The sequence below is a fragment of the Rhinoderma darwinii genome, chromosome 2 (assembly GCF_050947455.1).
Source record: "Rhinoderma darwinii isolate aRhiDar2 chromosome 2, aRhiDar2.hap1, whole genome shotgun sequence".
NCBI lineage: Eukaryota > Metazoa > Chordata > Amphibia > Anura > Rhinodermatidae > Rhinoderma > Rhinoderma darwinii.
The window spans coordinates 219,314,787-219,326,976 of record NC_134688.1 but is presented as its reverse complement, the minus strand read 5'-3'; the positions used below and the strand labels follow the sequence as shown (position 1 = coordinate 219,326,976).

Genomic DNA, 12,190 nt, shown 5'->3' with positions numbered 1-12,190 from the left:
TGGTGTCAGCTTCTGACACGCTGCTATAACGGCCAGGAACAGCAATTTCGCTGTTCCTGGCAGTTTAAAGGGCTTGTGCCATAAAACACATGTATCCCCTATCCACAGGATAGGGGATACATGTGTGATCAATAAGGAGAACGGGGACAGAAAGTTACCAAGAGCGCTGCATGAGAGGCTGTGACTTCCGCGTTCTGTGTCCGGCAGCTTCATAGAGATCAATGGGATTCTTCTGCGCATGCGCGAGCGGCTCTCTATTGATCTCTATGGAGCTGCGGAACAGATAAGCCGGACACAGAACCCAGAAGTCCAGGCTTCTCATGTAGCGCTCTGGGTGACTTTCGGTCCTCTGTTCTCCTTATCGCTGGGGATCCCAGCAGTGGGACCCCCAGCGATCTCACATGCAGCCCCTATCCTGTGGATAGGGGATAAATGTGTTTTATGGCAAACCCCTTTAAATAGTTAAATGCCGTGGTCAATAGCGACAGCGGCGTTTATAAGGGTTTTTCTATGAAGGATATTTATGACATATCCACACGATATGTCATAAATGTCAGATAGATGCAGGTCCCAACTCTGGGACCCACACCTATCTCTAGAACGGGGGCCCCTAAACCCTTTTCTATCTTTCTGTGCTCTCCCAGCCACTTGATTACATGTGGAGTTACTGAAACAGCGTAACTCACGGAGCTACGCTGTTTCCGTAACTTCCATAGAACTGAACAGTAGTTACAGAAACAGCGTAGCTCGCATGCTACGGTGCTTCCGTAACTGCCATTCACTACAATGGATGTTAGGGAAACAGCGTAGTTACACTGTTTCAGTAACTCCAAATGTAACCAAGTGACCGCTGGTTCAAGTCCCCTAGGGGAACTAATAAAATGTGTAAAAAAAAAAAAAAAATGTTATATACATTTTCAGGAGCGTAAAAAAAAATAATATTAAAAGTTCAAAAAATAACCATTCCCATTTTTCACCAAGCACAATGTAAAAAATAAAATAATTTGGTGTCCGCAAAAGTCGGATCTATTACAATATACCATTATTTAACTCACATGGTGAGTTTTTTTTTTTTGTTGGTTAAATAATTAAAAAGGATTAATTCAAACAGGTCACGCGCTAAGACATCGAACCGATGGCCTGATGAAGACATTAGTTCGATGTCGTAACGCATAGCCGGACCGAACAAATCCCCCTTTATTGTTTTCAAGTTATACAAAACCATACAACAAAGATGAGCACACATGCTCAAACATAATAAACAATAATACAATAATTAGTATTACAACAATCAAAGAAATTGCACATTGTTTAGTATCATAAAACAGGAGATAGTAAAATCAAAAGACAAGGAAGAATGGGGACATAAGCCCCTCCCCCCTCCCGGGAAAAGGAAAAATCCTAAATTATCTTGGTAAGATGTTTAGCTTTCACGGAGCTGCAGACGACCCATCGTACCCTTTAAAGTTTCCAACAAGTACCATGCAGTTAGCATGAAGGGAGACACCGCCTGTTGAAGTTCCGAGTCAGATAAATGCCTCACCAGAAATGCTCTCCACTTCATAATTTTTTTTTTAGTGCGTTTGGTTTTCATGCGCTCAGCTCGCGCGGTGAGTTTAGAAATGTAAAACATCAAAATAGTTTTTTGGTCACCTTAGTGCTTAAAATATGAAATAAAAAAAAAGTGATCAAAAAAATCGTATGTACCAAAAAATGCTGCCAATAAAACTACAGCTCGTCCCGCAAAAAATAAGCTCTCACACCGCTCAATCGATGAAAAAAATATAAAAAAAATTTGCCTCTCAGAATGTGGTGAAACAGAATAAATAAATTTTTAACAAATAATTTTTTTCCCTATTTTCTGTTGTCTAAAATCTGGTCTTATGGTCAGGTGCGTCTTATAGTCCGAAAAATACGGTAATTTATCTTACATTGCATCTGACAAGTTTATAAAAAAAATGCACCCCAATCTGCAGCATAAAACCTGCTCCTGTTTCCGCATCATAATGTAAAAACCGCACCTGTGGAATTACCTAAGTTTATCTGGGTTCTGATGCGGATTTTCCACATGAAATTCTGAAACGTGTGCATATAGCCTTAGACTACATTCAGCGTAGCTAACCTCGGACGTCAAAAATTGCAGTTTTTCACGTCAGGGTGCACCCGTGCCGGTCTTGTTGTCACAGATCCCCATAGAGTCTATGGAGGGATGCGTGACACGCAGTAAAATAGGACATGTCCTATGTTGTCACGGACATTTCACACGCTCCGATGCAACAATGGTGCCGTGAACTGCCCCATTGAAGTACATGAGTCCATGTGACAACCGTTGTTTTAACAGCCATCACACAGACTACATACATGCTCGTCTGAATGAGCCCTAAGTCAGGAAAAAGCCAAGGACCAAATGGGTTTACCCCAAAAGATATTATTTCGTCAAGCTCTGGGCGCATTTTTGTTGGGATCGTTTAATAGGGTGTCGAGAGACTGCCCTTTTTCCGGGATAAGCCCTTCTATGGCACATCACTGTATTACCGAAATCGGGTAAGGACCTTTCCGTTTGTGGCAATTTCCAAACAATTACGCTTATTGTTTTGGCTTTTTTAGCTAAAACTACATCTTATTGGAAAAAAATAAAAAAAAATATTTTCACGTCCAAATTCTAATAAAATCTATGAAACACCTGTGGGGTCAAAATGCTCACTATACCACTAGATGAATTCCTTGTGGAGTGAACTTTCCAAAATGTGGTCTTTTTTGGGGGTTTCCTTTGTTTTGGCACCACAAGATCTCTTCTAACCTGGCATGGTGCCTAAAATATAATCTAATAAAAAGAAGGCCCCAAAATCCAGTAGGTGCTTCTTTGCTTCTGAGGCTTTCATCTAATATCTATGGGCACGTTCACACGTTGCGTAATACTGCGGAATTCGTTGCGGAAAATCCGCAGCAAATACAGTAGCAGCAGCGTGGATGAGATGAACAAATCTCATCCACATACTGCGTAAATACGGAGCGGAAAAAAACGCTCAGAAATTGACCTGTGGGGAAAATTTTTATTCTGCAGCATGTCAATTTTATTTGCTTAAACGCTGCTCATGGGAGGTAAAACATGCATAAAATAGCAATAGCGATTCCACTGCAAAAAACGCAACTCAGAAAAAAAACTAAATCTTATACTTACCCATGAGTCTGTGTTTCTTCCTCCAGTCCGTCCTCTTGGGATGATGTTTCATCCCATGTGACCGCTACAGCCAATCACAGGCTGTAGCGGCGGTCACATGAAATGAAAGATCATCCCAGGAGGCCAGCCCGGATGACGTCAGAGGGCCGACCTCCTGGAATGACGCTTCATCCCATGTGACCGCCACTGCAGCCAATGAAAGGCTGCAGCGATCTCCTGGTATGAAACGTCACAGTTTGGTGCTGTTTTTCGCCCGGGTGGATACGCTGCGTGCTTTTACACAGCTTATTCTCCCAGTGTGAACTAAGCCTTAGAGCAGCCCTTCTAGAAACTGACAGAATCAACAAATTGTCAGTGCGGGCTTGGATTGTACCATCAGGACAACCTCTACCCATATCCCCTATTAGGTCATATGGATGTCATAGTGGGGGGAGCCAGAGTGTAGAGCTGCTATTAAGAAGCGACTCTTGTTCTTGCAGATAAGGGCCGCCAATGTATCAGCTGATGGAATCTTCCCCTGGAAAAGTCAGCTGTATCCCATGGGGCTCGGGACAACCCTTCATATTAAAGGGGTTGTTCATGATAAAACAACCACTTTAACATTTCAAAAGCATTTGATAATACCTTTTGAGTTATTTTCAGACATGCAGTGTTCTTTTTATTAGTGTAATTTTATAAATGCTAGAAACTGTTTTATACTGTGTTATAGCCATAGCCCCTGATATTGCTAAAAATGTGTGTATATAGCAGGTATATATCTGCTGTAAACATACGGATAAAGAGTGCTAACATGACACACAATAAAACAGATTTATAACTTACCACACCAAAAATACCAATTCCTGATCCTATCGTCGTCATTGTTGGAATGATATCAAATTTTCCTCCCTGAAAGGTAAACATTGGAGATATTGTTTTATTATGTACACCTACAAAGTTTTCTTCTTTGCTGTAGATGACTAAATATACTTTTAAATAAATAAATAAATAAATACTAATATTTATTTCTGTGGACCACTAAGGGCTTATTCACATGAACGAGTGTCAAATCGGCTGTGAAAAACGGCGGTTTTTCACGGCCGATTTGCACCTGTGCAGGAACCGATTTCACAGATTTCTCACAGACTTGAGTCTATTGAGGAATCTGTGACAACGGGCAAAAATAGCACATGTCCTATATTTCACGGCCCATTCACACTGTCTGTTAAAAAATAGCCCCATAAAAGTACATTCATTTTAATGCAGCCGTGTGATGCCAGTTAAAAAAAAGTCAGTCACACGGCCGATTATCCCGTTTGTGTGAATAAGGCCTAAGACTCATAGTATAATATTACGTAGCTATACCTGCACATGCTGTACACACTCATGCTGTGTCATCATATTGCTAACATTCAATATAATTTATTTCCATTATGCAGCTTGGGTTTAGTGCTCCAAACCTGGCCACGTCAAAAACTGACGTTTTAGGAATAGTCAGTAAATTTACCGAAAGGAGTCCAGCGGCATTAGGAACATGTGCCTGATGCCTCTCCCAGGCTCATCTCAGTAAATTGTGTGTAAGGCCTCATGCACGCGACTGTAGTGGTGTGCACGGCCCATTATTTGCTGCTCGGACGGCCGCGGAGTATCACCCATGTACATTCATTTAAATGAGCCTGGACCGCAAAATGCGGCCATAATAAGACATTTCCTATCTTTTTGCGTTCCAGGCTCCCGGGCAATGCATGGACTGTGGAAACCACGGTTGTGTGCATGGACCCATAGAAATGAATGGGATCACAATTCACCTGCAGATTTGCAGGTGAATCGTGGCTGCAAAAACACGTTCGTGTGCATGAGGCCTTACTTTACTAGCCATTCCTGAAATGGCATTTTTGATCTGGGCAGGTTTGGAACACTAAATCCCAGATGCATAATAGCATGCTGGTGGTTTAGTGGCTTCAAACCTAGTTACAAGATTCCTTCAAGGAAATTGCAATCTCCATTACTGATAGCAAAAAAGTTACAACAAATTAGTGACTACAAAAACAAAATTCTATATTCAGAAGGCTAGTTTCGTCACTTTCATACAAGTGAATATGGCAGTCGCTAACACCAGGGCCTCCTCCGAACACTGCACAGAAGTAGCAATAAACTGTTCTACCATGCCAGCATTTCTACCTATTGGGCCAATATGTGGCACTGGAGAATGTTACACATTCAACTTGCAGTAACTTTCTAACTGAGGAGAAGAGCAGTGTTAGAGACTGTAGGTGATAAGGATATTTTATTGCATGGCTTCATCTGAGGCTGGCATAATGGCAGTGTTATTGGGGTTCATACTGTTTTTCACAGTTATAAGGTTACTAACAGTGTTATAGAGGGCTGACAAAATTATGGTGGAACACAGATGTGTCCGTACCTTTGTTTGAATTTGGTTAAGGACTCCAATTTCACATGAAACAAATTAAATACAATATCGCGACATGCTAGCGAAACCTTTGACAGGCTGCAATCCACATCACAACCACTTGGTGGCCACACTGGCACAAATAGCATAAACTTCTCGTGACAGAGTGTCGCAAACTTTTTTTTCAAAGCTGGTCATCTCGTGCCACACTTTTTAGGATATGTTGAGATAAGAGTAAAGGAAAGGAAAGGAAAGAAAGGATGTATCTGTACCTGTGGCCGGCAGGGTGGACCTGTAATTGATGTGCTGGTAGTATTTGTAAATGGGGACACTGGTCTGGCAGGCTTAAAATGTCACGGAGACCCTGACACTGGCTGGGAATATTATGGGGCACTGGTTATGGCAAATATTGAAATGGGGGCACATTCTGTGGTACTATCTGAGTCTGGCAGGCTAGCAAAGTTATACAATTTTAGTAATGCCAGAAAACCATTATGATATCCCATATTCTTAATGTTCGATTTTTCACATTGACGTTAATTGCTTTTATGTACAAATGCTTTCTGGATAAAGCTGCTCCTATGTATAAACGACAGACACGATCAGAGAATTATTTTAGCAGGATTGTAATATATTCATATTGAAAAAATGGGTAATCTACAGGATGACCTCCCAATATAAAATATCTGAAGGCAAATCAATACAATAACATGTACATTACCTCTCCATTCACAAGGATGTCAAAGCGAATGCCAAAAACCTTGAATAATGTCCTTTTCTTTACTCCATTCTCTGTGTAGTATCTTGCATGCCTTTAAAGGAAAATACTTTAAGGCAAAGTTTAGCAGTTCCTCTTCTTCAAGTCATATAATTATCTAGCTTGTTAATGTGAGTATGGTATGATAGCCACCCAATTGACTACCACATATTTTTCTATTAAATACATGAGCTTTTCAAAGTTATGATAGAATTTCAGCTGTATATTACAGAGTATGGTAAGCAATATTAATTTAGAATAAATAATCGCAAATGAACATGAAACAAGAAAATGCATACGGCATCAGGTTTCTGACATGGTATCCGTCATTTTACTGGAAAAAATAGTGCAGCATGCTACAGATTTTTTTCCACAGAAAAAATAGCGTAGTATGCTGCGATGAAGTCTCCTAACAGAGCCTCCAACGCAGATGTGAATACAACATATATAAAAAACCAAAAATAACGTACCTGAAGTTGAAGCCTTGTGAGACTGAGTTCTCATCATGTAGGGCATGGAAATAATATGTGGGTTTGCAGTACTTTAATGGCCAATCAAGATCGCAATGCCAGTCTATTAAAATGCCAATTGTTCCTCCCTGTAGCATAATACATTTTTACCAGAGTTAATAGTAATAGTTATAATGTTAATAGTATTATTAGTATTATTTAGAGCGTATTTAAATGCAATTTATCATCATAAAATGTCATGGGGGGACTTATTATTTTGGGGTGACTATCCATGTAAAAAAATTATTTTGTAATAATATTTCAGTTTTCAATCTAGCCAAAAGAGCACCCACAATAAAAACAAAAATTCCTGTTTGCAGTAGCTCACGGTTTAGCTTTGTTGTGTAGACTGGGCTGAAGTCTGCAGAGTTATGTCATAATTAGAGGTTGGAGGATTTAATGACAGTTTATACTTCTGGAGGCCTAGATAAGGCAGAATTGTAAAGGTGGCCATACAAGTTTATCTATTATCTAACCCCCCCATAGCCAAGCGTGCATATTTATTTTGATAGGTAGAGTGGGAATAAGCGGCTGACAGACACCTTTGGCATTGGCTGAACTCCCATGGAAACAAATTATTGGGTATGATGAAATTGATGTCTTTCCCCTGACAGCTGTGGTCAGGGTAGAGTGGGGTGGAACGACTGCAGCCATTTTGAAGAGAACAGCCTTTTATCACCTAGTCACAGAAGCTGATACAAGTATGCAGAAACTTTCCGGCTCTTGCTCCTTCTCACCACTCTTTTCTTCCTGTTTGTCAATCTTATACCATACATGTTACTTCCATATAGACACCTATGTGCCTTCTGGCTTTAATTGGATTCATAAAAATATATTAAAATATAGTAAGGCATGTAGTTTTGAAATAGTGCACTCTGATGCACACCACAACAAATAACTATAGCTCTACATTAATATTACCTTTCTCGCTATGTCACTAAATGTCTGTCCCGTTTGCTCCGCAATGTATCCAAGTCGGAAAACAGGACACAATGGATCCTTATCTTTATTATAAGTACATTTTTTGAGGTAACTGCTGGTTACTGATTCCACTAGATTCTGTCTAAAAAATACAAATACGTTAAAGCAATATATATATACTTTTGACAAACATCTATTTCACTGAAAGTATAAAGTGAACATTTCAACTTTGCAACTGTTTCCTCTACTTACAAGAAATGAATTCCTCCTGTATAGTGCCACACAACCCCCCTAGTAGATAGCCCCACACAGCCCCCTAGTAGATAGCACCACACAGTGTTCCCCCATGTATAGCACCACACAGCCCTCCTAGTAGAGTGCCACACAGCCCTCCCCATGTAAAGTGCCACACAGCCGCCCAGTAGATAGTGCCACACCCCCCCCCCCTAGTAGATAGCGCAACACAGCCCCCTCAGTAGACAGTCACACCACCCCAAAATTTTTTTTTTATTACTTACCAAGCCCCGTTTCCATGACGAATGTAGCGCTCCACCGTCTCAGGTGTCGTGGGCCAGCGTGATGCAATGACGTCATCACACCGGCCATGCGCAGGGACTCTGTCCCAGCGGCTTATAGGCTGCTGGCCTAACGTGACCTGCAGCCTATACTATTCAATTTTATCTGTGGATGCAGATACAAGTGAATATGGCAGTCGCTAACACCAGGGCCTCCTCCGGTGCTGGCGACACCACCAGGCATGAGGGGGCCTTTGCTGCCCGGCGCAAAACATTTATTTGCCGGGCGGCGTGGGTCTCCTCATGCCGCGGGCCCCGCAGCAGCCGCTATGGCCGCTATAGTTCGCAGGGGACCCTAATGCCGGACCTGCCTACAAGAATAAGCAGTGGGGCAGGGAGACAATGTCTCTCTGCTCCGCTGCCAGATAAAAGCAGCTCGCTGCCTGGGGCCTGTCATGGGGCCCATAGTTGTTAGTCACTGTCACGGGGCCACCAGAGGATGGTGTGAGCCCACTATATTACCAACAGTTTTGGCATAGGGCTAAACTAGGTAGTAGAGTCTAAAAGAAAGCTTGGTGTTCATCCTTTATATCTCCATATGGAAGTTAGACTTGGCTGCCAGAATCCCCAGTTCTCTACCTCCAAAATAGTTTCTGTTGGCAAAAGCCGACGTTGTCAGGCGAGGTACAACAACAGCAGAAAAGATGCAAGGTCCAAACTAAGGCCTCCCACACACGAGCGTGTCTGGGAAATGCGGCCGACATATGGACCATATATCACGGACAGAACACGCTCGTGTGAATCTGGCCTAAGGCGTAGGTCAGGGCAGGTGGCAGATGTCCACTCTCAGTATGCAGAGCCGAAGGTCAGGGTAGGCAGTACACAATCAAGGTCAAGTTCACATAGGGTCAGTAACCGATAATTCAAAGGAAGTCACAGGAGAGTACAACTAGCAAGCCAGAGTATGGAACCTAATTGCTCAGACAAAGAGCAATGGGTGAGGGTACCCTAAGTACCCATAAATGCTGGGTGAATTTGGAGCGTTCTGGCCCTTTAAGAAGGGAAGTGTCAGGAAAAGTGCACTAGTGACCGACAAGAAAGCTAAAGGAGAGCGACAGCAGGGGATGCCATTTGCAGCATGGAATGGAGGAAAGGCTGAGAGCCAGAAGACGCCGGGGAATGGTAAACACACGTAATTAAAATGTATGCACCACGTAAATCAAGTTTGGTGAAAATCTTCGCTCCTTACAGATAGTTAAAAAGCTCAGAAATTAATGTCAGAGAATATTTGTTCTTTATCGGGATCTCATTAAGCGCTAGATAATCTATACAGGGCTGTAAAATACCGTAAATTTTCCCAATGAAAAAGAAGCCTGCTTCAGCAGGGGATGATGATTTGTGAATAAACCCCCTCTCTAGGTTTTCTTTGATATACAGGGTGGGCCATTTATATGGATACACCTAAATAAAATGGGAATGGTTGGTGATATTAACTTCCTGTTTGTGGCACATTAGTATATGGGAGGGGGGAAACTTTTCAAGCTGGGTGTTGACCATGGCGGCCATTTTGAAGTCGGCCATTTTGTATCCAACTTTAGTTTTTTCAATGGGAAGAGGGTCATGTGATACATCAAACTTATCGAGAATTTCACAAGAAAAACAATCGTGTGCTTGGTTTTAACGTTACTTTATTCTTTCATGAGTTATTTACACGTTTCTGACCACTTATAAAATGTGTTCAAAGTGCTGCCCATTGTGTTGGATTGTCAATGCAACCCTCTTCTCCCACTCTTCACACACTGATAGCAACACCACAGAAGAAATGCTAGCACAGGCTTCCAGTATCCGTAGTTTCAGTTGCTGCACATCTCGTATCTTCACAGCATAGACAATTGCATTCAGATGACCCCAAAGATAAAAGTCTAAGGGGGTCAGATCGGGAGGCATTTCTTCTGCGGTGTTGCTATCAGTGTGTGAAGAGTGGGAGAAGAGGGTTGCATTGACAATCCAACACAATGGGCAGCACTTTGAACACATTTTATAAGCTTAACATCCATCGTGGGGAAAATGTTTGAGGGGCTATTGAGGGACTATATACAGAATTATGTGACAAAAAATAGTATTACAAGTGACAGCCAGCACGGTTTTACTAAGGACAGAAGCTGTCAAACTAACTTGATTTGTTTTTATGAAGAGGTGAGCATAAGCCTAGACAGAGGGGCCGCTGTGGATATAGTGTTTTTGGACTTTGCAAATGTATTTGACACTGTCCCATGGGTAAATTAAGGACTATAGGTTTAGAAAGTATCGTTTGTAATTGGATTGAGAATTGGCTCAAGGACCGTATCCAGAGAGTTGTGGTAAATGATTCCTACTCTGAATGGTCCCCGGTTATAAGTGGTGTACCCCAGGGTTCAGTGGTGGGACCACTATTATTCAACTTATTTATTAATGATATAGAGGATGGGATTAATAGCACTATTTTTTTTTTGCAGATGACACCAAGCTATGTAATATAGTTCAGTCTATGGAAGATGTTTGTGAATTGCAAGCGGATTTAAACAAACAGTGTTTGGGCGTCCACTTGGCAAATGACGTTTAATGTAGATAAATGTAAAGTTATGCATCTGGGTACCAACAACCTGCAGGCATCATATGTCCTAGGGGGAGCTACACTGGGGGACTCACTTGTTGAGAAGGATCTGGGTGTACTTGTAAATCATAAACTAAATAACAGCATGCAATGTCAATCAGCTGCTTCAAAGGCCAGCAAGATATTGTCGTGTATTAAAAGAGGCATGAACTCGCGGGACAGGGATGTAATTATTACCACTTTACAAAGCATTAGTGAGGCCTCATCTAGAATATGCAATTCAGTTCTGGGCTCCAGTTCATAGAAAGGATGCCCTGGAGTTGGAAAAAATACAAAGAAGAGCAATGAAGCTAATAAGGGGCATGGAGAATCTAAGTTATGAGGAAAGATTAAAAGAACTAAACCTATTTAGCCTTGAAAAAAGACGACTAAGGGGGGACATGATTAACTTATATAAAAAATATGGTGAAATCCTGTTCCATGTAAAACCCCCTCAAAAAACAAGGGGGCACTCCCTCTGTCTGGAGAAAAATAGGTTCAACCTGCAGAGGCGACAAGCCTTCTTTACTGTGAGAACTGTGAATCTATGGAATAGTCACCGCAGGAGCTGGTCACAGCAGGTACAGTAGATGGCTTTAAAAAAGGCTTCGATCATTTCCTAGAACAAAAAAATATTAGCTCCTATGTGTAGAAATTTCTACCTTCCCTTTTCCCATCCCCTGGTTGAACTTGATGGACATGTGTCTTTTTTCAACCATACGAACTATGTAACTATGTTTGGTAATATTGCAAAGTAGAAGCGTTTAGGAACCACAGCAGACCACCGAAAGTTAAAGAGGCTCTGTCTCCACATTATAAGTGCCATATCTCCTATATAAGGAGATCGGCGCTGTAATGTACAGTAGGTGACAGTAATGCTTTTTATTTAGAAAAACGATCTATTTGAAACCACTTTATGAGCGATTTTTAGCTTTATGCTAATGAGTTTCTTAATGCCCAAGTGAGCGTGTTTTACTTTAGACTAAGTGGGCGTTGTACAGAGGAGTGTATGCACTTCTCTCCATTCATTTACACTGCACTAGCGATATAGTTATATCGTTATGTACAGCTACATAAACACACTATAACATTACTGTAGTGTCCTGATAATGAATATACATCACTACCAGCCTGGACGTGATGTTTATTCAGAATCCTGACACGTCTGAATCTTTTCTGTGAGATTCCAGCAAGGCAAGCGTATTCTCGTTTGAAATGACAGGTTACATCGTAATCTCGCGAGATTAGCTTGCCTTGCTGGAATCTCACAGAAAAGATTCAGAAAT

General features: G+C 41.5%; 1 protein-coding gene across 3 annotated transcripts in view; it reads right to left on the bottom strand.

Moving 5' to 3' along the window:
- Nucleotides 1–12,190, bottom strand: part of P2RX1 (purinergic receptor P2X 1) — an 82,123-nt gene that overhangs the window by 17,826 nt on the left and 52,107 nt on the right. For all 3 annotated transcript variants that reach the window (XM_075850374.1, XM_075850375.1, XM_075850376.1), the window contains 4 exons: nt 7,758–7,899; nt 6,798–6,925; nt 6,292–6,382; nt 4,004–4,069 (listed from right to left, as the gene is read on the bottom strand). In XM_075850374.1, coding sequence (XP_075706489.1) covers nt 4,004–4,069; nt 6,292–6,382; nt 6,798–6,925; nt 7,758–7,899 — 427 coding nt within the window. The remainder of the gene's footprint in view (nt 1–4,003; nt 4,070–6,291; nt 6,383–6,797; nt 6,926–7,757; nt 7,900–12,190) is intronic.